Source organism: Cavenderia fasciculata, assembly GCF_000203815.1.
Source record: "Cavenderia fasciculata unplaced genomic scaffold Scf_ET2XIPL01CNAVH-3, whole genome shotgun sequence".
Taxonomy (NCBI): domain Eukaryota; phylum Evosea; class Eumycetozoa; order Acytosteliales; family Cavenderiaceae; genus Cavenderia; species Cavenderia fasciculata.
In genome coordinates this window covers 1,352,730-1,375,977 of record NW_004457723.1, presented here as the reverse complement: position 1 = coordinate 1,375,977, position 23,248 = coordinate 1,352,730, and the positions used below count along the sequence as shown (strand labels likewise).

Sequence of the window (23,248 nt, the reverse complement as noted above, 5' to 3'; positions counted from 1 at the left end):
TTTGATTTTTAATATATTTATTTATTTCTTTTCTTTCTTTTGAAGTATTAATATTTGAGGGATGAATAGTTCATCTCAAAATCAACAACAATTTGAAACTATACAATCATGTAGTATCATACTATCATCGATTGCAGAGGTTCTAAAAGACACATCGAGCAAACATTACAATCTATCTAAAATACTTGTAAATAATAATACTGAATCGTATGTAGATTTGATGCAAATGAATGAATCATCTATCGTCTTCTTTTGAGAATGAATTGAATATTGATATAACTCATCACTCTATTTAGTATTATAATTAGTTCTGATATTAGAGTTATATTGGAATACTTGGATATTAATCATCCAATAGCAACCTTTATAAAGAATTATATTCAATCTATACAAGATGTCTATTACTATAATAATGGTCTATTGAAATATGCAATCATATTGGCATCTACTCTGCTAAAGAGATCTTTACCTCTATTGCAACGAGGTTTAGATTTAAATAGTGTCATACAAGGTTGTCGTATCTCTATTCAATTGATTCAACACTATTTACAATCAAAAGAGTTTATTGATCAATACAACAAACACCAACCATTACAATTACAATCATCATCATTACATCAAATCGTATTAGAATCAATTGAAAAGAATGATTATAAACAATTAATAGATATAATTATAATTGATGAAATGGAAAGGTCTAAAGGAGGAGGAGTTGATGATATTGGTAAAAAAGCAATGTCTACAATTATAAATCAATCAATCATAGAACTAAAATCAAATAACAAGGATATAAAATGGTCTCAATTACAAGATTATTTTATGTTTATAAAGGATGATGATGAATCATCTTTGGACTCTTCTTCCTCTTCATCTCCTCCATCATTTCTATATAATATCAATAATATTATAAAATCTATTGATGGAATGATTTATCCTTTAATACCTTGTAATCATATTATCAACAATAATAATAATAATAATAGTAGTAATAGTAAAAAATGGAGAATATTATTTTATAATGTTGCAATTGAAAAGAGTAAAAGTAAAAGATTAAAACAAGAAGAAATAATGTATCAAACATTGGAACAAATAGAAACATGGAAAAAGGATGAAGAAAGAGAATGGAAAGATTATGTTGAGAATACAATCAAACATAATAATATTGATATAGTAATGACTATTGGAGAGGTGGATCCTATTGCTCTTCATTATTTCAATCTAAACGATATACAACTATTTAAAAATGTAAACCCTACAATACTAAAACAACTTGCTAAATATTCCTCAACATCTATATTACTCGATCTGAATAATAACACTGATAAATCAACAACCACAACAACAACAATCTCTTTTGGTACAATCGATACAGTTAAAAAATATTCAAACAACAACAACAATAACAATTATTACTATTTTCATACAAACAATAACAATACGGTATGACCTTTTTTAAAATAGTACCGAAGATTTAAAACTAACATATATATTATAATTATTTTAGATTAAAACAATTAAAATTAAAGAGAATAATCATAAATATCAACAATTAAAAAAGTATGGAGAAACAATATTATATAATCTATCAACATTTATAAACAATGAAAAAAAAGAAGAAGAAGAAGAAGAGGAGGTTATCTATTTTAATGATAATATTTCCAATCTATTATCAAATCATTTAAAAGATAGAATAGAGGATTATGATGACACTAGGAGATTTACAATACAAACATTTATAGATTCATTATCACAAACCTCTACACCTACTTCTTCCTCTTCTCCATTTATAAACAACAATATTTTAAAAAAGGTTTATCAAGATGGAATTAATCTTGTCATCCTATTATTAAATGGTAAATATATATTGATCAAAAATGTATTACACCTACCCAAACAACAACAGTACTAACCAAACTGTTATTTTTTTTAACCCAAATAATATTATAGTAAAGGATTTAATAGAGTACAAGAAATAAAAAGAGATATCCAAACCAACCAATTTCGACTTTTGGTGTCGCAATACAAGATTAAGGTCTCATCCCTTCCAAGCCATCTTAAAAGATGGTTTAAAAATACAACACCAATTTCATTTCTCGCAACCACGACTCAAAGATCTTTGTCGTGAATCTTCAAACCAAGGAAATTCGTTCTAATATTTCCCACCTTTACTTTATTTCTTTCTTTACGACCATTGCATCGGAGTTATCAACTAGGGCCAGATCCCAGAGAGAGAAACTAAAACAAACTTTGCAGGTGACTATTGATTCGATGATTTCTAAAGATCTGAGAGTCTCTCTTTCTCTCTCTCTCTGATTAATTGATCGGTTCGGTTTCGAATCACAAAGAAGAATCGGAACAATCCCGGGATATTGAGTATATTCAGGAAGGAGTCATCCCCAACAATGCCACGGTTTTGCAAGAGACCAGGGACTCGAAGATTTTTTTTTTAAAATTTTAATTTTTTATCCAAAGCAATTTTATTCGCGACGATTGTGTCGGTATTGGATGGATGGGATCCCGAAAAAAAATGAAAAATTCGACGAGGGTTCCCAACGTACAATAACCTGCAGATTGGGGCTGAATCTGCCATCAGTTCTGATAACTGGCACCCAATTAATTATCGATGGCAAGGGTTTTTCTAAACAACAATCACAAGAAAATGATATCATGTATGGCGTTTTAGAAAGTGGGAGTTTTACAACCACAAAGCAGAGAATGATGACGATGAAATGTCAAGTGAAAAAGTGTGCGGCAATGATGAGTGGTACCATGGTTTAGTTAAACAAACAAGCAAGATGGCGGTGGGATTGGCCAGGGAAGCCTCAAGATGCCAAAGCAAAGGACTCGGATCAGCTCGAGGCTTCGGATGGCTCAAGGTACCACTTGGTGCTGACCAACCAATCTTGAGGAATGATTCCTTCATTCGCCTTGATCAATGAAAAATCGTGCGGGTTTCCCGATTTCCTGAAGCCGCATGATGACAGAGTTCCTCTCATTGTAGTGCTCGACAGAGGGCAAGCAAAAAAAACTCAGCCGGAATCTAAAATATCTGTTGACGACAACACAAAAAGTGTGTGTCGCATCATCATTTTTTGCTAGATTTTTTGTCTAGCAGATGTCGCGTCAACAGTTTTATAAGACGTACGAGACCACCGGATAAAATTTAAATCCAGAGTATTTATCTTTAGATTAAATTTGTTTCCCCCTCCTCTTGTCTTCCGTACACGAACACTAAATACCTTCTTGCTTCTTTGCTATCGAGCTTTGCGCGTCAACACCACCACTCTCTCTTGCACTTGTAATCTTTTCCAACATCATACACAAGGAGATAAACAGAGAAAACACAAAAAGAGAATCGTCATTTCAGGATAGGATCTTTCACACTCAATCAACTTTTTACAAAACTATAGTAAAAAGTAAAAATATAGATTGAAAATTCGATATTTCCCTATAACCATCCTTTCCGTAAGTAAATTATTTATTATTATTATTTTAGAGTATTTTAGAGTATTTTAGAATTGTAAATATATATTTCTATCTTATATTTTCCATCGCTATTTTTTTTTTTTTTTCAAATCATATGATGATGTGTCGCTTCATGATGTCAAAGTCAAAGTTTGACGTTTTTTTATTCCCTCTCTCCACATCCACACCATTATTTCATCATTGCAAACATTGTGTGTGTGTTTGTTTATTATTATGAATAATGATGTTATTTATATTTAGAATGTATCAATACACCTATGAAAACCATGGCACCCCCCCTTTTTTTTTTTTTTGTTTGCTACAAGTAAAATATTTTTTTATATCTTGGTTTCCTTGTGCTCTACACTTTTTCATTTTTTTGAGCTCAAAGGGATTTCCCACCTTGCCGAGCCAATTATCCAAGCAAAGAACATCGTCCTACTTTGCTCGTCGTTTATTATAATGTTGTTGTTGGCTGGGTACTTTTGGTATGGTATGGTAGGCATGGCGATGATGATCCATATTTATAAGATGACTCTTTGCTTGTCATCAAACATACACACAAAACATAAAAATACAAAACACCCCTTTCTTTACCTTACGTCAGTCGTATACAGTAAGCTTCCTGTGGCATCACACACTATGAAGGTAACACATCCGTCCATACGTCTGTCCACACACACACCATACACAAACACAACAAAAAAAGCATTCATGTACTGCTGGGGCTGATGAATTGACAGGCGATGAATTGATTGATTGTTTGATTGTTAGAATTTCACTTGACCACCACATCTTCATCAAAATACATCATCATTTGGGTGGTGGGAGGAGGGGTGAATGAGCGGGTGGGTGGATGGATGGTGCTTATATCCTAACCCACCCATTATTATTATTACAATACAACCCAACAACAAAGACATCAATTCCCTATTGGGTATGGATTGGAGGGATAGGAGGGATGGATGATTTCCCAATTACTCGCAATTGTTTATTTCCTACTGCTAGCAGTTGAAAAGCCGTCAGAGCGCTGACAATCCCATTGCCACCCACATCTCCTCCTCCACCTGCCATACTCCTCATTCTGCTGTTGCTGCTGCTGCTTTTGTATTTACTTTTGGCTAACAATCAAACAATCATCAGCCATCAATCAATAGAGTACACGCTGTCGTGTAATTCTTTTCCTTTTCCTTTCCCCATTATACACCTCCTCCTCCTCCTACGTATCGCTTGTGTTTACAGGTACCGACCTTCCCAACAACTCTTTTGTCAATCGCTCTGATCGTTGGTTGTGTTTTACCTACCATATGGTATTTCAAAGGACAGGGTTTGGTTATTTAAAATATATATATTTCTATTCCATTCCAAATAATAATAATATCCTATCCAAAAACCATTTAAACCAACATTCCACATCAGTACTACTACTATTTCAAACAAACAAAAACAAAACAATCAATAATCTTTTTAAAAAGTCACCAACCAACCAACCAAACCATCTATACTTTTAAACTTTTTATACATTTTGTTTCCCCTTTTCTTTTTCAAATCTCTAAAACAAACAAACAAACCTTATTTATTTATTATTAAAACTCTATTTATTTATTTATTTATTAATTTATTTATTAAACCTATTTATTTATTAACCATGTCAAACGATTTTAAATTCATTTTAAATGATTATCATTATTTTAGTAATTTACCTCTTTCCCCTCCACAAACTCCAACACAAACCAAACAACTAAATACCATGGCATCAACTCTCAATTCAATGTTGCAAATGAGAACCCTTCCACTTCCAAACTCCTCGGAAAAAATATTTCGTGAGGATCCAATTCGTATCGCCACCAAGCTTTCATCGGAAAGCAAACAACCATCTTTTTCATCTATCCATAATCTCATAAACAGCAATGAGGACCTCGCCGTTGATTTCCAACAAGCCTTGAAATATAAATCCAACTCGTATCATCCCTATCATCGTTCAATCAAAACATCTGATATATTAAATATTCAACATAAACAACAACAATCCACCACCACCACCACCACCACCTCCTCTTCCATTCCATCTTCACCAATATCATCATCCAGATCAACTCCAACCCGTTCACCATCACCATCATCTTCATCATCACTACTTGATCATCCAAACCTTTTATATTTACTTTGTAGTAGTGTAAGTGCACTAAACGAAGAGGACAATCTCCTTCTCTCACCATCATCAGATGATCAAACCCCTCCCCAATCACCTTTAATTTCATCAGGTAATCGTACAAGTCCAAGTACATCACCAAATCATCTTGTTGGATCAAAATTAAATCAACAAAATAATCAAAATAATAATATATCATCATCTCCAACAAATATTAATAATAATAATAATAATAATAATAATACTAATACCAATAATAATAATCCAAATTCAAATTATATTTATTATTTTAATAATAGAATATCAACACCAATTGATTATTTTAGAAAGGTATTTGGTAATGTATTGGAGGAATTAACTAATAAGATTAGTGATGTCCGTAACAATACAACTGGATCTGGATCTACCACTCAAAGCAATAGTACTCATTATCTTGGAAACCGGTTCCCCATCACTGTCTCACTCATCGAGTCCTTTATTGTCGTCTCGTTGTTTATAAACTCTCACTCTCTTGAGCGCATCTCTGACTATTGGTCAACTGCTCGTGCCCGTTCCTTCCCAGACGTTGCACTCATTCCACGTATCCTCTCTCGCAACAAGTACTTTGAGATCAAGTCTTGCTTGTCCACCGTCCTGACACCACAACTCCTCGACACACTCCAAAACATCCTTCGTCGCGATGTCACCGCTTTCTCTAACCAACTTGCCAGTGCCAACCCTTCAGCCGGCTCGGTTGTCCCCACCAACGCCTCGTCGATGGAGTCTACCATGTTTAGAACCTCTGTCAAGCACCGCAACTCTACCAAGGAGCTTGCTTCGTTTAATCTAATGTTGGAATACGGTCTCTCCAATGTCACTGATTTCTTTAACCATATCCGTCCCTCCCAACACATTTCCATCGTTCAATTGATTGAAATGTTAACAGAACAAGTTTGTCCAATCTCTGAAGGTCAACCTCCTTTTATCTCTGAATCTAATAATAATAATAATAATAATAATAATAGTAATAATAGTAATTTAGAACTATTAAATCAAATGAGACAACAACAACAACCAACATCATCACTTGTATATAATCAACAACCAACTTTAAATAATAATATTAATAATCAAAACACCAGCAACAATAATACAAATAATAATAATAATAATAATACTAATAATACTTCATCCACTCCCAACATTTTTACTCATAATAATTTCCATATCTTATTGCAACATCATTCATCGACACCTGATAGTCTAAAGAATTGTTTTGTTTGTAAACAATCATCTTCGACTACTTCTGCAACTTACAAGTGTAGCAAGTGTCTCTTGCCATATCATAAGGACTGTTTTACCAATTCCCATGAATAAACCTAAAACCTAAATAATTATTTATTGTTAATATATATAACTATATTAATTTATATTATATATTTAAACAAACAAACAAAAACATGTTATAATAATAACAAAAAGAAGAAGAAGAAGACGGAAGATCTTTTAATTGCTTTGACATAGTATTATTTTTATTTTTATTAATTGTATTTTTTCCAGCATCCTCCAGTCTTAGTTTTCGACCTTTTTTAAAAACCTGTTCCAATTTCGAAAGGCAAGTCGACCTTAATTTGGGAGAGTACTTTTTTTAGAAAGTCCCTCTATCTAAAATATATATTAACATTAATAATAATAATAATAATAATAATTAATAGTCGGTTCTCTTTTCAAAACGTGTGTTATTATTGATGACTTATTTTTAATGATTATCTCTCTCTTCAAATAATACTTACCCACCTACTAGTCGACTACTAGTAGTACTTTCAACAAAGCTGTTTAAAACAGACATTTCAAGTTATATTTACAATTACATTTAACATCCCTGTACATATTATTTATTTATTTAAAGACGATAAGATAGAGAGATGAACCATAATCACAGCCCTGCTGAGGCAGCAGATACAGTAATCGATAGTAGTCGAGGGTTACCCCCATCCTCTACTTCCACTTCTTCTACTTCCTCCTCCACTTCGACATCTTCTTCTATGTTGACGTCTAATTCTTCTTCATCTTCTTCATCTTCTTCATCATTGACAGTTGGTCTAGTCATTGATAATAAAGACAAGATTATTCAAGATGTAATACAACTCTTTAAAATATTTACTGTTGAAAATTGTATTACTATACGTTCAGATACACCTCCTCTTGATCAAACGATAAAGAGTAGGTTAGATGAAAACATTGACTTGTTTAGATTTAATCATAATAACAATAATAATAATAACAACAATATGTCATCCTCTTCATCATTATCATCGCCGATGATAATATTAACATATATTGGATTACCAACAACTAATGGTGTATTAACGACTGGTGATATTGATTTCCTAAATGAATGTTTAACTCTGTTACTCGAGCAGATATCAAACAATCAGCGATCGATACATGGAGTGGTCGTTTGCACCAATTCTCCCAATCCTCCTATTGTGCACACTCGTCGAATCGAGAAACTACTAGCCTCAAAATTAAAGGGCGCCTATTGGTGTGTGACGGACGCGCCACCTCACAAGAGAGAGTCCTTTCATCAGATACTCAGTTTAATCTACCCCAAAAACAAGTTACAACCCAAATCTCCTTCTGGTGGTGCACCTTCTATCAATAAACAGATACATCAACATCATCATTATCAACAGCAGCAACAACAACAACAGCAGCAGCAACACCAACAACAACAGCAACAATCTTCAAAACTTCCTCCTGCACCACCAGTTCCTACATGTTCCCCTCTGGTCAAATCGGCGATCCCTCCTATTAAACTGATTCCATCTCCAACAACAAGAGAAGAGCCCTTACCCATTTTGCCGATCGGTCCTCCCTCGTCTCCATCCTCAACAAATAATAATAATCAAAATAATAATAATGATATTTTTAACAACAACAACAACAACAACGCTATAAATAATGGAATTAATATGAATAATTATAATAATAGAATCATGTATGGATTTAATCATAGAGCTTCAATGGCTGCAAATCAAAATAGAAATGGATCCTCCATTCCAACAACTACCACTACCACTACAAATAATGGAGGAGGATCAAGTGCAAATGCAAGTGGAAATGTAGAGAGTGGTCGATGTTCACCTGTATCGTTTGAAACAAAATATGCTCCACAACCAAATGATATTGGTCAAATTTGCAATATGGCATTCTCACCAACCACAGACCAAAGTTATATGGATTTTAAACCAATAGAGGATATAGTCTATCAAACTAGACATTCTAGTTTTGATGATACTCCTCACTCGACGAGTGTCGAACCAAAGGAATCTGAAGCTGCTTGCAAACCAACATCGCCATCCTCTTCCCCCAACAATCAGCCACTTACCATGTTTGACAATTATCCATTCCTCAGACGACTGTCTACAGATTCTGATATTGATCCAAACATATCAAGTATCATTGAAGCTGGTTCAAGGGAAAATTATAGTACTTCAATTGAAAATGACAATGTAAATAGAAGAAGTATATTACCATCGAATCGTAAAGTACTCTCGATGAGTAAGAAATTGATATTACAAACTTTAAAAAAGAAATCATTTTTAAATAGTTTACCATATCCTCCAACTCAAATTAATAATAATAATAATAATAATAATAATAATAATAATAATAATAATAATAATAATAATAATAATAATAATAATAATAATAATAATAATAATATTTATAACAATTCAAATTATAATAATAATAATAACTATAATAATAACTATAATAATAATGGATTATATAATAATTTATTAAATAATAATAATGAACAACCACCAAGTTCACCACCAACATCATCATCAAATCCATCTTCTTTACCAACGACACCAAGAGAAAATCAAATTCCAAAATGGATACAATCAAATGGACCAGATGTAATGGTGGTAGAAGACAATGAAATGAATGCAGAATTTTTGATGAAGTTGTTGGAAAAGTTTGGAGTCGATCAAAAGAGATGTATATTGGTTACAGACGGTTTGCAAGCAGTACAGGCCTACAAATCCTCAAAAAATACTTTTAAATTAATTCTAATGGATTTGTTCATGCCAAGAATGGATGGATATCAAGCTACCAATATCATACGACAAATCGAAGGTAGTTTAAAACATACTCCAATAGTTACAGTTGTATGTATCAAACGGCGAAATCAAATTCAATGATTTTAAATATATATAAATGATTTTATTAATACAATTTAATTTAATCAAATAATCTATCTAGACTGCCAATGTTACCAAAGGAGCAAAAGAAAAATGTCTATCAAGTGGTATGATGAAATGATATTTAAAAGAATCTTGCAGTTTACAACAACTTGTTAATCTCTTTCTCTCTCTCCCTTTCTCTCTCTCTCTCTCTCTCTATCTCTCTTTATTAGGATTTGATGGTTATATCGCCAAACCAATACGTGCAGATGAATTAAAATACGTAGTGGATTTATATGTTCATGGTTTTAGTTTCAACTAGCCACAAACAGAGATGGAGAAAATAATGGAATTGGTTCATTATTTTACAAGGACAGTCCAAAGTCCACGGCACCCATCCCATTGTTGTTATATCATTCTGCTATGATATTGATACGTACATATCAGATTTATTATTGAATTGGAATAGAATCTCAAACAACAGTGGTGTAAAATGTCAACCCCTCACCCACCCATACGACAGTGAAAAAAAAAATCAAATCATTCAGATCACTGCAGTGGGGGTAGTTTTATATGTGGTGTACGAATCGTTTGTAATTCACTGTCAAACCGCGATAGATTCACGAATCTTTATATAAATGATATCCATTGTGCAATCATCATCATCAAACCTATAAATTATAGATTCTCTCTCCTGCAAAATTTGATTTCATTATATTTATATTGTAGACATTTGTAAAAGTAATTAACAATAATGAAAATAATACTAGCAGTACTATTGCTCATAGTATTGACAATATTCTCAAATAATATTGTTCAATCATCAACATGTGATAAAAATACAACACCACCAGGACAATCATTTGTCACAATGGATCTTTATCCACATCAAAAATCACTCACCATCGAATCTTCATCTCATTCTCAAAAAATAATGCTTGGTTCAAATCAAACATCAAATGGTAAGGAATATATATATATATATATAAACTTGGTAGTAGTGGTACAAAACAATTAATTGTTAATTTATTTTTAGGAGGAATGCATATTGCAAAGATGACTGGAGATCCATTTGAAATTAGAACCAATGTATGGGTTGGAGGCATTAAACAAGAGGTTGTAGTTGACAGTGGAAGTATTTTATTGGTGGTACCATCTGTTGCATGTTCAACTTGCGAACAAGCAAAACCATACTACCAACCGTCAGAAAACGTCGAATATATTGGCTGCAATACAACTGATTGTGCACTCAATGTAAACTATTGTAGAACTACTAGAAATCATCCCCAAGGTATTTGTGGTATCAATATTAGATATGTAGATACAACCGAGGTTGATGCCTATGTTGTTCGTGATAGTTTTAGATTATCAGAAGACATGGAAGAAGTTCCTCTTATTTTTGGTTCAATTTATCATGCTGCTGGTCATAGTTTAAAATATGGTATTATGGGTATGGGTAATACTGTAGGTATAAAAAAAAAAATATAAATTAATATTTAAAATATATATTTATATTTTATTTTATTTTGATTTAGTGTTCAAAATGTACAAAAACACCAATTGATGAAGTATTTACACGTTTCAATTTATCAAAAACATTTGCATTGTGGTTGGATGAGGAGTATACTGGTGTTATGACATTGGGAGATCTAGATCCTCAATACATTTCGGGGTCACTACATTATACACCACTGTTGGCTATTGATACTATTCACTATGGTGTACTTCCAAGCTATGCATTGGTTACAAGACCTGATGGAAATGCCGTAGTCATTTCACCAAAGGATATTGGTGTCACAATTCTTGATACTGGTTCTTCCTATACCTTATTGGCTCGTGATGCTTATCTTGCCTTTCGTTTCTTCCTTTCCCTTAATTGTTCTTTGCCAGGTGTTTGCGGACCACAAACTCTATTTGATGGATACGTATGTAACAACTAAATAATTTATTCATCATTGAACAATAATCTCTAATTTTTTTCATTTTTTTAAATGTAGTGTATGGATCTTAAAGATGATGCAGCTGCTTTATTCCCAACCATTGAATTGGGGGTTACTAGGAGGAGCTAAATTATCTATTCCACCCTCTACCTATATGGCAACAGTTTTCCAAAATGGTGTTAGATTCCGTTGTCTAGGAGTAAGACAATCTCCTCTTGAAAAGAAATCAGTTATTGGTTTGAGTTGGTTAAGAAGTATGTTATCAAAATCATAAATATAAATATTTTTATCTATTTACTAATCATTTTATTATTTATTTATTTTTTAGACAATTATATAATCTTTGATAAAGAACATAATAGAATCGGTATTGGAACAAAGAGTGCTACTTATCCAGAACAAGATCTATTCAAACCAACAGATCAATCACCATCGGTTTCATTGGTTGATGCTAAACCAACCACCAATCAACCAAAACAACAACAACCACCAGAGGTAAAGGACTGCGGTGTTCATGTTAGTCATTCTATGATTGCCACAAGCAAGATGGATAATGAACAAGTTAGTCATTGGATATTCACCATTAGCAACAAAAAGGATACCCCTTTGAATAATCTAAAGATGGTTTGGTCAAATAACTTGGTGTCTCTAGAGATTGGATACAACTTTGTCACACACGAGTTACAACCCCCCATGGATATCCCAGCCAAGACTGACTTTTCATTCCACTATATTGCACGTGGCATGGATCCCATTTTTGTCGGCTTCCCAGACTTGATGGAGTGTAATGAGTACAACTATGACGTCTCAATCACTCGCTCTGTCAATATCCAAGCAGAAGAGAAAGAACAATCAAAGGTTTTACAATCCATCCACAGAAATAACACCGAAGGTATTGAATACTCTGGTCCTGCTCAAAAACCAGTTTCAAAAGAAATTGAACAATCTAGACAAGAGTTCTCCTCTCTTGATGTTCGTATGTATATAAGAAAAAAAAAAAGAATCATCATTAGATTCTAATTTATAATTTATTTCCTTTTAAGCATGCTCACTTAAATACAACCAACATAAAGGATATCAATGGAGAGATTCGGATGGTGGTACAGTGACATGGTATGAAGTAGATATTGTCAACCAATCAAATTCAACATTTGTAACTTCGTTGATTGTTTCAACCTTGGACAGTATCGTCAATGTAATTGGAATGGACATGGAAGTCACCCCCGAAAAGTCAACTATTCTATCACTCCCTAAAAATGTAACTATCATTCCCCACGAAGACTATAGATGGGTTTATGCTACTAGACAAACATCCAGTGTGTCATATAGCCTTGTCCATCCAGTAGTTTGTAATACAGCATAAAATTATAATTAATAAATAAATAAATAAATGAAAGAAAGCAGAGGAAGCCAACTAAAGAGAATTGGAACTTTAAGCTAAACGTAAAATTGCAGAGATGGAATAGCCAAAGAGAAAACAAAAGGAAAGAGGAATTGGGACAAAAAACAATTACTCCTCGATTTTGCAAAAAATACTCACCCCAATTCGTTTTGTGATTCAAAAACCGACGTCGGTTTTTGACACAACGAGTTGGGATATTTTCCTTGCGACATTCATTACTTTTTGGCAGCTCGTAAAACCTTGATGAGGTGGATCTTTGTTCCTAGACAACGACGATCTTTCTTGAAAGGAGTACAGACCGACTCTGATCAATTCTTCAATTACTATTTAAACACATCATTTGTTTTTATTCAACATAATAGTAACAACAAACGAGTAACAATGAAATTCATAGCTATAACTATAGTATTAGCAATTATCTGTCAAATTGCTTCAGCACAAAACTATGTAACTTTTAGAACAGATATAAACTGTGCTGGTGGTTGTGATTTCGAAAATCCTAGCAATTGGGATAACCTAGTTGTGCCAGGCCCTACTGACGACGCTCTCATTGATTTTTCGAAATATACTCTATCGAATAGCGCCAATGTCTTTGTCAACGCATATATCAACGTCAACTCGATCACTATTATTGGAGCTGCACCACATACCAACTTTACCTTTTCAATCAACAATGACCTCATTACCGACAATTTCCAAGCATCGGGAAATGTCGTGGTCAATGTAGGCGACAACAGTCAGATTTACATCTATTCGACATTGACACTCGATGCACCATTAAGAACTGGCAAGAATGTCCTCATGGTCATTATGACCTTGGCCACCTCTGAAGACAGCGTACTCTCTCTTGGTCAAAACAATCATCTAAAGGTCACTGTCACCACATCGGTTGCTGGTTCGTTGACTTCACAAGAAAACGTCGACATCCTCCTCGAAGGATACTCTGTTTTCACAAGTGATGTCACCATCATTGGCACGATCAATAGCACTGGTACCCTCTCCTTTGTCAGTGGTTCAGTTGTCACTATTACAGGCGACTTTATTTCCAACGCCGATGTCTCGCTAGACTCTGCCGTCATGATGGTCAATGGCAACTTTGAAGCCACCCAAATTTCAGTTCAAGACGAATCCAAACTATTCATCTCTACTCCAACTGGCTCAACCTCACATTTCACAACAACCATTTCCAACATCACCACCGATGACCAATCCACCTTTATTGTTCAAAATCAAAGATGCTCGATTCACAAATATAACATTTCAACAGCCTCTTTTGACAATCTCAACCTTTTCATGACCAACGGTGCCGCCACCTCTATTATAAATAACAATCCCAACCAATATGCCGATATTACAATGTCTACCATCGGTAGCCTTACAACCAGTGTTGCCAAACAACCATTCGAACTCTACCTTGGCACATCCAAAGTCACCAGCCTCAATGCTGTCAGCTGTACTCTTCTTGTCAGTGGTGGTGAGGTTTTCCAAAACAACGTCGTCTCTTTAACCGGTAATTCATCCATTCAAATCGAACCTCCTGTTGGAAACGTATTGATCTTGAAAAACTCGACCATCACTGCAAAAACGGTCTTTGTTACCTCTGCTTCCATCAGTATCGAACAAAACAGCCAACTTAATGGTGACATGCAATTGGACCAATCCATTTTGGAATTCTCCAACGGAGCCCAACTTTCTATTAGTGGAAACTTGCTTATTCCATCCGATTTTAATGTTACAGTTGAGCAACTCGCCTCCACTACATCTTCTGCTCCAATCAATGTTGGTGGGCAATTTAAATTTGCTGGTGAACAATTCAATGTACTCAATCTTGGCTCCAACCAAATCAATCCATCCGCCACCTATTACATTCTTCAATTAAATGGTGACTTGTCCATTGACACTTCAGCTTGTACCTATTGGTCTAACAACAACAATAACAATGCCCACTTTGCAGTATCATCAGTTGGACAATATGATTATTTAAAGATTAATTTTTAATCGAAACCTTTAATAAAAGCAAACATTTAATTTAACAATCAATATACGACTACAATGAATACTCTGTCTCTTTTTGTGTTATTAATAATTATCTACTATTAATATTTATTTGATTTGATTTGAATTTGATGGAGTTTGTTTGTTTGTTTGTTTGTTTGTTTGTTGTTTCTCGAGTTAGTCAGTAGTTGGGCACCCATTCATTGCAGCAACCATTGCATAATAAGATTCCCAAAGAGTTTTGCTGACGATGCAAGCTGTACCTCCTCCACGGTTGTATTGACTGTAGGTCTTGTTGATATCACCGATGCATACATAGAAAGTTGGTTCGTCGGGCATAGAGATGGCCCACTTGCTGTGATCCTTGGTGTACTTCCACGTCATGACATTGTCGGTACCCTCGGAGATGGTGAGTTGGACGGTGTTGATCGAGTCGTACTTGTACTGTGGTGGACAGAACGATGGCATGACAGAGCTGTTGCTACCGATTCTCCAGGTCGTGACAATCATGTTTTGTTGGATGGTGGGTTGGAGAAGGTCTTCGTAGAGGTCGCTGTACCACTGTTTGTTCTTGGCAAAGACAGTTACCTCGGTCTTGGCACTAGAAGTGAGTACCTTGGATGTGGCAGTAGGCGACGCTTCAAAGCCACCCGACAATAAGTTCTTGAGCTCGGTCATGGGAAGCTTGGTCTCGGTTGGCACATCGTACGTGTAGACATAGGCACGGTTGACATAGAGCATCTTGATGATACTGTCAAACTGGTCGGCATTGTAAGAGACACATAGATAGGACTGACCATTCTTGACTTCGTTGGATGGGTACTGGTAGGGGTACGACTTGGCATCCCATGGGAATCTTGGGGTCGAGTGAATAAGCCAGAATCCATGATCATCATTAAACGCCAAACTACCCTTTGAATGTGCATAGTCGCTGCTTACACTACCAAACATTTCCTCTAATAAATCTTCTGGAAGATCTTCAAAGTCAAATTCATAGACTTGGTTTTCGGCAGAGTAATGTTTGTAGATGGGTGGTTGATCATTATACATGAGCCAGACTGGAACCGATGAGGACGACGATACAGACTCACCATCTTGTTGGTAATGCTTGTAAATTTGATTGAGAGTGTGGGAAAGGGCAGTAGTTTCGTTTAACCAATTGCTACTAATCTCGAGTGATTGCTTGGAAACGTCAGCATAGGCATATCCAAGACCGTATCTGAATCTTGTTCCAGATGGTGATGTGTTTAAAGATGGTTGTTTGGACATGACCCACCAATCGACTGGTTTTCCATTTTCATCCAAACATCCAAGCTTTTCAGTTGACACAGCAGCAGCAATGGTAAATAAAATAATATTACAAATGATTAAAATTAAAAAATCTTTAAATTAAACATTGTGAAAGGAAATAAATAATAAATAAATTATATAAATAAGAAATTGAAATTGAAATTTAAAAGAAAGAAAGAAAGAAAGAAAAAAAAAATGATTAAAAAGAAAGAAAGAAAGTAAGATTTGATTTATATGTATATATTTATAAATATAGAATCAAAATCTTTCTTTAATTTGTCTTTCTTTTTTTTTTGGTATAAAACTCTACAAGTGATGTTTTTAGATCACAATGAAACTATTATATAAATGATTGAGGAAGAGAATAAGGAAAATAATATTGATTAATATTAATTCATTATTTAAAATGAGTTGAGTTGTTGTTATCAAGTCAACTCTGTTTGGTTGTTGTTCTTTAAACGGGGTATTATTTTGAGTTGAGTGATATTTACAGTTGGGGGAAAAAAGAATCTACTTTTGTTTTCAAAAAGATATAGATAGATAACTGTACTGGGGGGTTGAGTTTCTAGAGAGTAGTTGACTGTGAACCCAAACAGAGATATCCTATACTGTGTATGCTGTTGTTGAAACAAGTAAGAGAGTGTATGTGATCACATGATGAGAAAAGGTAAGAAACCAGCTTCAGATCAATAAATGTCTGCCCTGTGAGACACACTGAGAGAGAAACAGACACCAGCGACTGAGCACACACAAAAGAAATTTAAAAAAAATATTAAAATTAATTTGGGGAGGTGCCTTTCTGATCGGTGTGTGTGGGCTGGCCCAACCAAAGGTACAGGCAGCAAAGATGACCTCGCTGAGTGCTGCAAAAAAAGAGGAGCAAAAGAGAAACTTCGGTAAAAAGAAAAAAAAACAACTCTCGTCAGATTTTTCATAGCCGTTTACGTTTAACGCAAAGACATAAAAATCTCCGACCGACTTTGCGTTGCTACAAAAACCTAGGTCTCTCTTGGGATCTGCCCTCTACAAACTTTGAAGTTGATGAGATGATCGACACCCTTTACCCAAAAAAGAAAAAGAAATATAAAGATATTGAATAAATCTTGGGAACTTCAAACCCACCACCAATATTAAACAAACTTTTGTTTGTGTGAATAAATCAATCTAGATAATTTATAAATATAATATATTTAGTAGTTTTAGTTTGATTTAGAGAAAGCTTGGAAAGAATCGAGATAACGTTTGGGATCATCGCTGATTGATGGTTGTACTGGGTTCCAACCGAGTTGCTTGCCTTTACGATTAGAGAACTTTTGAGAGAGACCAAGACACTTTTCATAGTCGGTTGAGCCTTGGACATAGGTGATGGCTGGTTTGGGGAGACCGAGACTGTTGGCTATGGCGTTGATAATGTCTGATCGCTTTTCATTGGTAACGGAACCAACATAAATTTGACCGGTGGTGAGTCGAGGTGATTCAGCAACAAGTACGTAGAGTTGGGCCAAGTCAGATGCATGAACAAAGGGAGTCCAAGTGTCTTCGGTGCCAAAGAATGTAACACCCTTTTGAGCCAACACTTGTTTAAAGTAGTCATTGGAGAGACCACCATCACGACCATACACCAATGAGGGGAGAATGACCGATCCACCAATCTTGAGGTATTTATCTTGAACGTCAAGTCTACCTCTTGTGAATGTGTTTTGAAGGATTGGTGTACTCTCTTCGATTGGTTCAACTTGAGAGGCACCCCAAATCCAAATGCCAGATGTGTAGACAATGTGAACTGCCAATTCCCTCTTTTGCTTGATCTTGGTGAGTAGGTCTGCTACAATATGTGCTGTTTGACGGTCAGAGTAATCAGCAAGTGCCTCTACAATAATATCGGCCTTTCTAGCAATTGATTCCCATTTACCAGTTTCTTGAATAGTATTTACAATGATTGGTTGGACTATAAAGAAGTAATAAATAAATAATAAATAGAGAGAGACATTAATAAATAAATAAATACAATTTGAATGTATTATAATTTTAATTAATTTAATTTATACATACTCTCTAATTGATTGAGACGGTCAGCTTTAGATTGTGATCTAGTTGTAGTATAAACCTTGTAACCCTTGGCTACAAATGCAAGTGCAACATCAAATCCGATGAGTCCTGATCCTAAAACTAATACATTTGGCATTTTAATAAGATATGATTGGTTGATTTAGAAAGAAAGAGAGAGAAAGAGAGAAAGAGAGAATTTAATTATTTGTTATAACTAGTAAAGTAATTTAATTTTAATAACCACTGCCATGGTTCAATATTTATAGGAAATAGATTTCGGGGGAATCCAATTTAATCTGTCCGTGCTTGTATCGAGAGTTGTCTTCTCAAGCACTTTGATAGCTTCTGAAGGCATGTTCATGAATGCATTTAATTAAAATTTATTTTGTGATATTTTGTAAAAGATTATTATCATCGAGAAAGTGAAGGGTTAGAGATATTCGAAAGGGCGATTCCCTCTTCTTCTCGAATTCATGCATATACAGATAATAATTAATCATTATTAATAATAATAAAGTAGGAGTAATTACATCTCATCAGTCTCTTTTACAAATATGAGTGCAGAACAAATTTCAAAAGACAACAACAAGAGGCATGTGACAATTATCATACTTTACTTGTTGTTTAAACAAAGGTCATTATCTCATCTTCCTACTTTTTTTACTTTTACTTCTTTTTTGATTGTTATTAGGTTGTAACACAAACACATTCACAACTCTTTAAATCTTGACATTAATAGAGGTGATGGTGATGGTGATGATCATCAGACCTTTGAATTATATTAAACGATGTGATTGACAATCTACTCTACGTCGTCGTTCAGTTGCCCTTTTCCTCTTTCACCTTTATCTTGCTCTGCTCTATCTACTACTTCTTCAACTTCTTGTGTTCATTGCACAATTCTGTGTCATTGATCTGATAGTGTAATCGAATCGAATGAATGAATGAATGATTCAGAGACAGAGACATACGAGTTGGGGTTGACAAGTCTACTAGTCACTACTACTACTACTACTATAAATCTCTTGGTTTGCTGTGTTTCGATGCAAGCATGATGATAGTGACCTCCTTTACCAATATTATTCCTTTGTCGTTGTGAATTAAAGTGTGGTGGTCGAAAACACTGAAAAGAAATAAAGAGCGTAGGTCTGAAAAACTAAAAAAAATTAATTTTGTTAGTTATTTGTTGTTTTTTTGAGTGGCAACCAACTAACAACAAACAAACAAAAACAACTCTCCAAGCAACACACAATAATCATAATAATAATAATAATAATAAAATATCATATCATTTCATATCATCTCGTCGACTCCACACACACACACACATTAACCAAGACAACACTTTTATTATTATTATATTTACACATTTTGACATACTTACTCTCCTCTCTCACCAGAGATACATACATACATACAAGACACTCAACATACAGACAAACATACTAGAATTCTTTACTAGACTATTATAGTAGATAGGATAATAATATTATATTAATGAATATTGCATTTAATAACAATAATAATAATAATAATAATAAGAATCATTTCAACAATAGTTTGATATTAGTAGAACAACAATAACACTAGTTTAGTTAGTTTTATTCAAACAAAAAACAAAGAACATCAACAACAAAGAGAGAGAGAGAAAGAGGATATAGGAGTGTTTGTTGACAGGTTTAGTACCCAAAGTACAATTTCACATTGGTCGTCTAAATCAACCAAACTAAAACTAAACCACAACCACAATCAACAAACAAATTATATTAAATCATGGATGGTAAGTTTTCTTTTTTACTATCTCTCTCCTTCATTATCAATGGTTTAGTTTTATTAATCTATCTATTTAATATTTCTTTTTTTTTTTTTTAGAACAAAGAATAAGTCAATCTGTAATAAGAGCAAATAGAATATCATTTGCAAGTGGAATAAAATCAGGAGGAGGACAATTTACAGTTGAAGCAAGATGGGGACATGCATCTGTATCATTGGGAAAGAAGGTATATGTATTTGGAGGACAGGGCGAGTCTTTAATGTCAACTTTTTGTGTGTACGATTGCACCAATAGTATATGGAGTGAAGTTCACACACTTGGCAAAGGACCATCGGCACGTCATGGACACACAGCAACACTGGTAGAAGATGGAGAGACACCCAAGATTATGATATTTGGAGGCAAGAATAACAAAAAGTCATTGAATGATCTCTTTTGTCTCTCGTTGCCAACCATGTCATGGAGTACATTCCACTTTGACAAGGTTCAACCAGATTCAAGAGCAGCTCATACATGTACATTTGTGCCTGCGATACCAGGCAAGACAGCCTCCAACAGAATGATATTGTTTGCAGGCTTCCATTCACACAAATATCTAAATAGTTTGTATTCGTTGGAATTTCCGCGGCTACAAAACGACACGATTCGTTGGATCAAGCCAACCACCCGTGGCAGCACGCCGTCGGTGCGGTCAGGTCACTCCATGTCGCTCATTTCCAAAGAGTCGGGCATACTCGTTTTGTTTGGTGGATTCGATGGCAAGCGATCACTCAATGATGTACATACTCTGAATTGCTCGTCATCCGATGTCTTGGAGTGGAACAAAGTACAGACATCTGGCATCTCGCCGGTTGCCCGTCATGGTCATACCGCCGTAGTCGTCAACTCTCGCTACCTTGTCATCCACGGTGGATGTAGCGAAACTACCTTTTTAAACGATGTACATATATTGGATCTCACAACTTGGAATTGGACGCAACCTCATGTTGCTGGTATCCCTCTATTTCCACGTCTTTTTCACTCTGCAAACCTTATGGATTCAGGAGAGATGGTTGTTTTTGGTGGTTGTTCAAGTGGTCGACTTTATAGTGACATGTGTGAATTGGATTTAAAATTCCTTTTCCCAATTGGTCATTTTAATCAATCATTATCTTCTTCATCATCATCTTTATCATCTTCATCACAATCAAATGTTAATAATTTAAATTTACCATCACCTCAACAACTTCACATACAATCAAATAATAATAATAATGTTAATAATAATCATAATAATAATAATAATAATAATAATAATAATAATATTAATAATATTACTTCAACTACAACGACCACCAATACTAATAATTATAATAATAATATATCAAGTCCATCATCTCCATTATCAACGTCATCATCATCATCATCTGAAAATGGAGTATTTTCGACCATTTCTACAACTAGTACAATTTCAACGCCACCACCAATTCTACCAAACCTTCACAATTCAATTGAATTGGAATCACAATTATCACATGCAAGATCTTTGCTAGTGTCTGAGCAAAGACAAAAGACTATACTATCAAATGAATTGCAAATGACAAAGCAAGCACAAACCTCTGCCATCCAATCAATCATTGAGGAACAAACAAGATACGAAGAGTTGGAAAAGGCACTCTCTAAATTGGAGTTGTCCTACAAAAAAGAACAAACTGAAAAGGTAAAATCCAAAGATATGATCACCAAACTATCACTGTCACTCAAGGAAAAGGATTTGCAAATTCAAAACCTTCAACAACAGGCAGTCACTGTGAATCAAGTGAAAATACATACCAACAATATTATGCAACAACTAAGTAGTAATGGAGCTGATGATCAACATACAAGTGCTTCACGTGTCAAAGAGTTGGAGAGACAAATTGAACAAATGAAAAAGGATAATCAATCATTGGTTACAACCGTCAAGGAATCACAACAAAAAGGAAGAGATTTGGAAGAACTCAATTCCCACTTACGTCTACGTTTCGGTCTTTCCAATCAAACCATTAAAATCGATCATCTATTGGGTCAAGGATTAACTAGCTTATCAGATTCTGATTTGGATAAAATTGAACATTATCATCAAGAACAATTAAAAAGAACAACTAAAATTAGAGTATGTAAAATAGAAAACAAAAGATTAAGAATCATGCAAATGTACAAGTAATCTTACACTTTATTCTTTTTTTTTTTTCTACTATAGGCACAACAAGAAGCAATTAGGTTACAAAAAGAATCATCAATGTGTATTGTATGCGCAGAGAGACCAGTCAGTATCATTTTATTACCATGTGCCCACAGATGTTTATGTATAGAATGCCCTCAAAAGTTAACACTCTGTCCATTATGCAGAGGAATAATAGATAAAGTCGTACAATATTATGATGGATAATATTTATTTGCATCATAAAAAACAAAAACACCTAAGTTATTAGTATTTGTTGTGTTTTATTTATTATTATTTGTTTGAAGTTGAATCTCCTTTTAATGATAAATCTCATGGATTAACCAAATTTAGAACTATTTAAATCTTGTTGAAAGATTGCACCATTCCAGAACTAAAATCTTTTACTTTTTTTGTATTTTATCCAGATTACAAATACCTGATTTTTTAAAATTACAAATTCGTTTATGGTAAACTCGTTTTTGTTTGAATTTGAATAAATGATCACACCATGTCGACAGTGTAAGTGAATTGAAGAGTTGTATTTAGTAAGATGATTGATTGAAAAGATACTAAATGTTACTATAAATATAGAGTTTCTTTTAATTTAAAAATTCAAAGCAATTCAATCATCAATCAATCAATCATATCTTTTAAAAATTCTCTTTCCTAAAAATGATTTGGCCAGAAACATTTAATAACAATCCAGTATCAAAATCAATTATCATTCCAAAAAAGATACAACAACAAAATCATCCAACTTTTAAAAAAGATTTGGAAAATCAATTAAAACAAATGAATGATATTTTAATTTAATTAGTTAA

At 34.1% G+C, this 23,248-nt stretch overlaps 9 protein-coding genes across 9 annotated transcripts; 7 read left to right on the top strand and 2 right to left on the bottom strand.

Annotated features, from left to right (window-relative positions):
* Nucleotides 1-61: 61 nt before the first annotated feature.
* DFA_07391 (uncharacterized protein) lies at nucleotides 62-2,531 on the top strand (the record flags this gene model as incomplete). Its single annotated transcript, XM_004367194.1, has 4 exons — nucleotides 62-207; nucleotides 309-1,440; nucleotides 1,505-1,853; nucleotides 2,473-2,531. 4 exons carry the CDS (start codon nucleotides 62-64, stop codon nucleotides 2,529-2,531), a joined length of 1,686 nt encoding a protein of 561 aa, XP_004367251.1.
* A 198-nt stretch (nucleotides 2,532-2,729) lies between these two features.
* On the top strand, nucleotides 2,730-6,973 carry DFA_07390 (uncharacterized protein; the record flags this gene model as incomplete). Its single annotated transcript, XM_004367193.1, has 4 exons — nucleotides 2,730-2,876; nucleotides 3,497-3,520; nucleotides 3,850-3,917; nucleotides 5,161-6,973. 4 exons carry the CDS (start codon nucleotides 2,730-2,732, stop codon nucleotides 6,971-6,973), a joined length of 2,052 nt encoding a protein of 683 aa, XP_004367250.1.
* Nucleotides 6,974-7,521: 548 nt separating this feature from the next.
* Nucleotides 7,522-11,803, top strand: DFA_07389 (uncharacterized protein; the record flags this gene model as incomplete). The annotated part of the gene is made up of 7 exons (XM_004367192.1): nucleotides 7,522-9,777; nucleotides 9,872-9,917; nucleotides 10,026-10,097; nucleotides 10,581-10,754; nucleotides 10,829-11,256; nucleotides 11,328-11,721; nucleotides 11,790-11,803. 7 exons carry the CDS (start codon nucleotides 7,522-7,524, stop codon nucleotides 11,801-11,803), a joined length of 3,384 nt encoding a protein of 1,127 aa, XP_004367249.1.
* An 83-nt stretch (nucleotides 11,804-11,886) lies between these two features.
* DFA_07388 (uncharacterized protein) lies at nucleotides 11,887-13,095 on the top strand (the record flags this gene model as incomplete). Its single annotated transcript, XM_004367191.1, has 3 exons — nucleotides 11,887-11,986; nucleotides 12,061-12,708; nucleotides 12,776-13,095. The coding sequence occupies 3 exons, from the start codon at nucleotides 11,887-11,889 to the stop codon at nucleotides 13,093-13,095; spliced, it is 1,068 nt and encodes a 355-aa protein (XP_004367248.1).
* Nucleotides 13,096-13,515: 420 nt separating this feature from the next.
* On the top strand, nucleotides 13,516-15,132 carry DFA_07387 (uncharacterized protein; the record flags this gene model as incomplete). The annotated part of the gene is made up of 1 exon (XM_004367190.1): nucleotides 13,516-15,132. The coding sequence occupies one exon, from the start codon at nucleotides 13,516-13,518 to the stop codon at nucleotides 15,130-15,132; it is 1,617 nt and encodes a 538-aa protein (XP_004367247.1).
* Nucleotides 15,133-15,306: 174 nt separating this feature from the next.
* dnase2 (deoxyribonuclease II) lies at nucleotides 15,307-16,398 on the bottom strand (the record flags this gene model as incomplete). The annotated part of the gene is made up of 1 exon (XM_004367189.1): nucleotides 15,307-16,398. The coding sequence occupies one exon, from the start codon at nucleotides 16,396-16,398 to the stop codon at nucleotides 15,307-15,309; it is 1,092 nt and encodes a 363-aa protein (XP_004367246.1).
* Nucleotides 16,399-16,614: 216 nt separating this feature from the next.
* DFA_07385 (uncharacterized protein) lies at nucleotides 16,615-17,519 on the top strand (the record flags this gene model as incomplete). Its single annotated transcript, XM_004367188.1, has 2 exons — nucleotides 16,615-16,637; nucleotides 17,357-17,519. The coding sequence occupies 2 exons, from the start codon at nucleotides 16,615-16,617 to the stop codon at nucleotides 17,517-17,519; spliced, it is 186 nt and encodes a 61-aa protein (XP_004367245.1).
* Nucleotides 17,520-17,618: 99 nt separating this feature from the next.
* DFA_07384 (uncharacterized protein) lies at nucleotides 17,619-18,604 on the bottom strand (the record flags this gene model as incomplete). The annotated part of the gene is made up of 2 exons (XM_004367187.1): nucleotides 17,619-18,367; nucleotides 18,472-18,604. The coding sequence occupies 2 exons, from the start codon at nucleotides 18,602-18,604 to the stop codon at nucleotides 17,619-17,621; spliced, it is 882 nt and encodes a 293-aa protein (XP_004367244.1).
* Nucleotides 18,605-20,241: 1,637 nt separating this feature from the next.
* DFA_07383 (RING zinc finger-containing protein) lies at nucleotides 20,242-22,788 on the top strand (the record flags this gene model as incomplete). Its single annotated transcript, XM_004367186.1, has 4 exons — nucleotides 20,242-20,248; nucleotides 20,341-22,376; nucleotides 22,464-22,569; nucleotides 22,733-22,788. 4 exons carry the CDS (start codon nucleotides 20,242-20,244, stop codon nucleotides 22,786-22,788), a joined length of 2,205 nt encoding a protein of 734 aa, XP_004367243.1.
* Nucleotides 22,789-23,248: the final 460 nt, after the last annotated feature.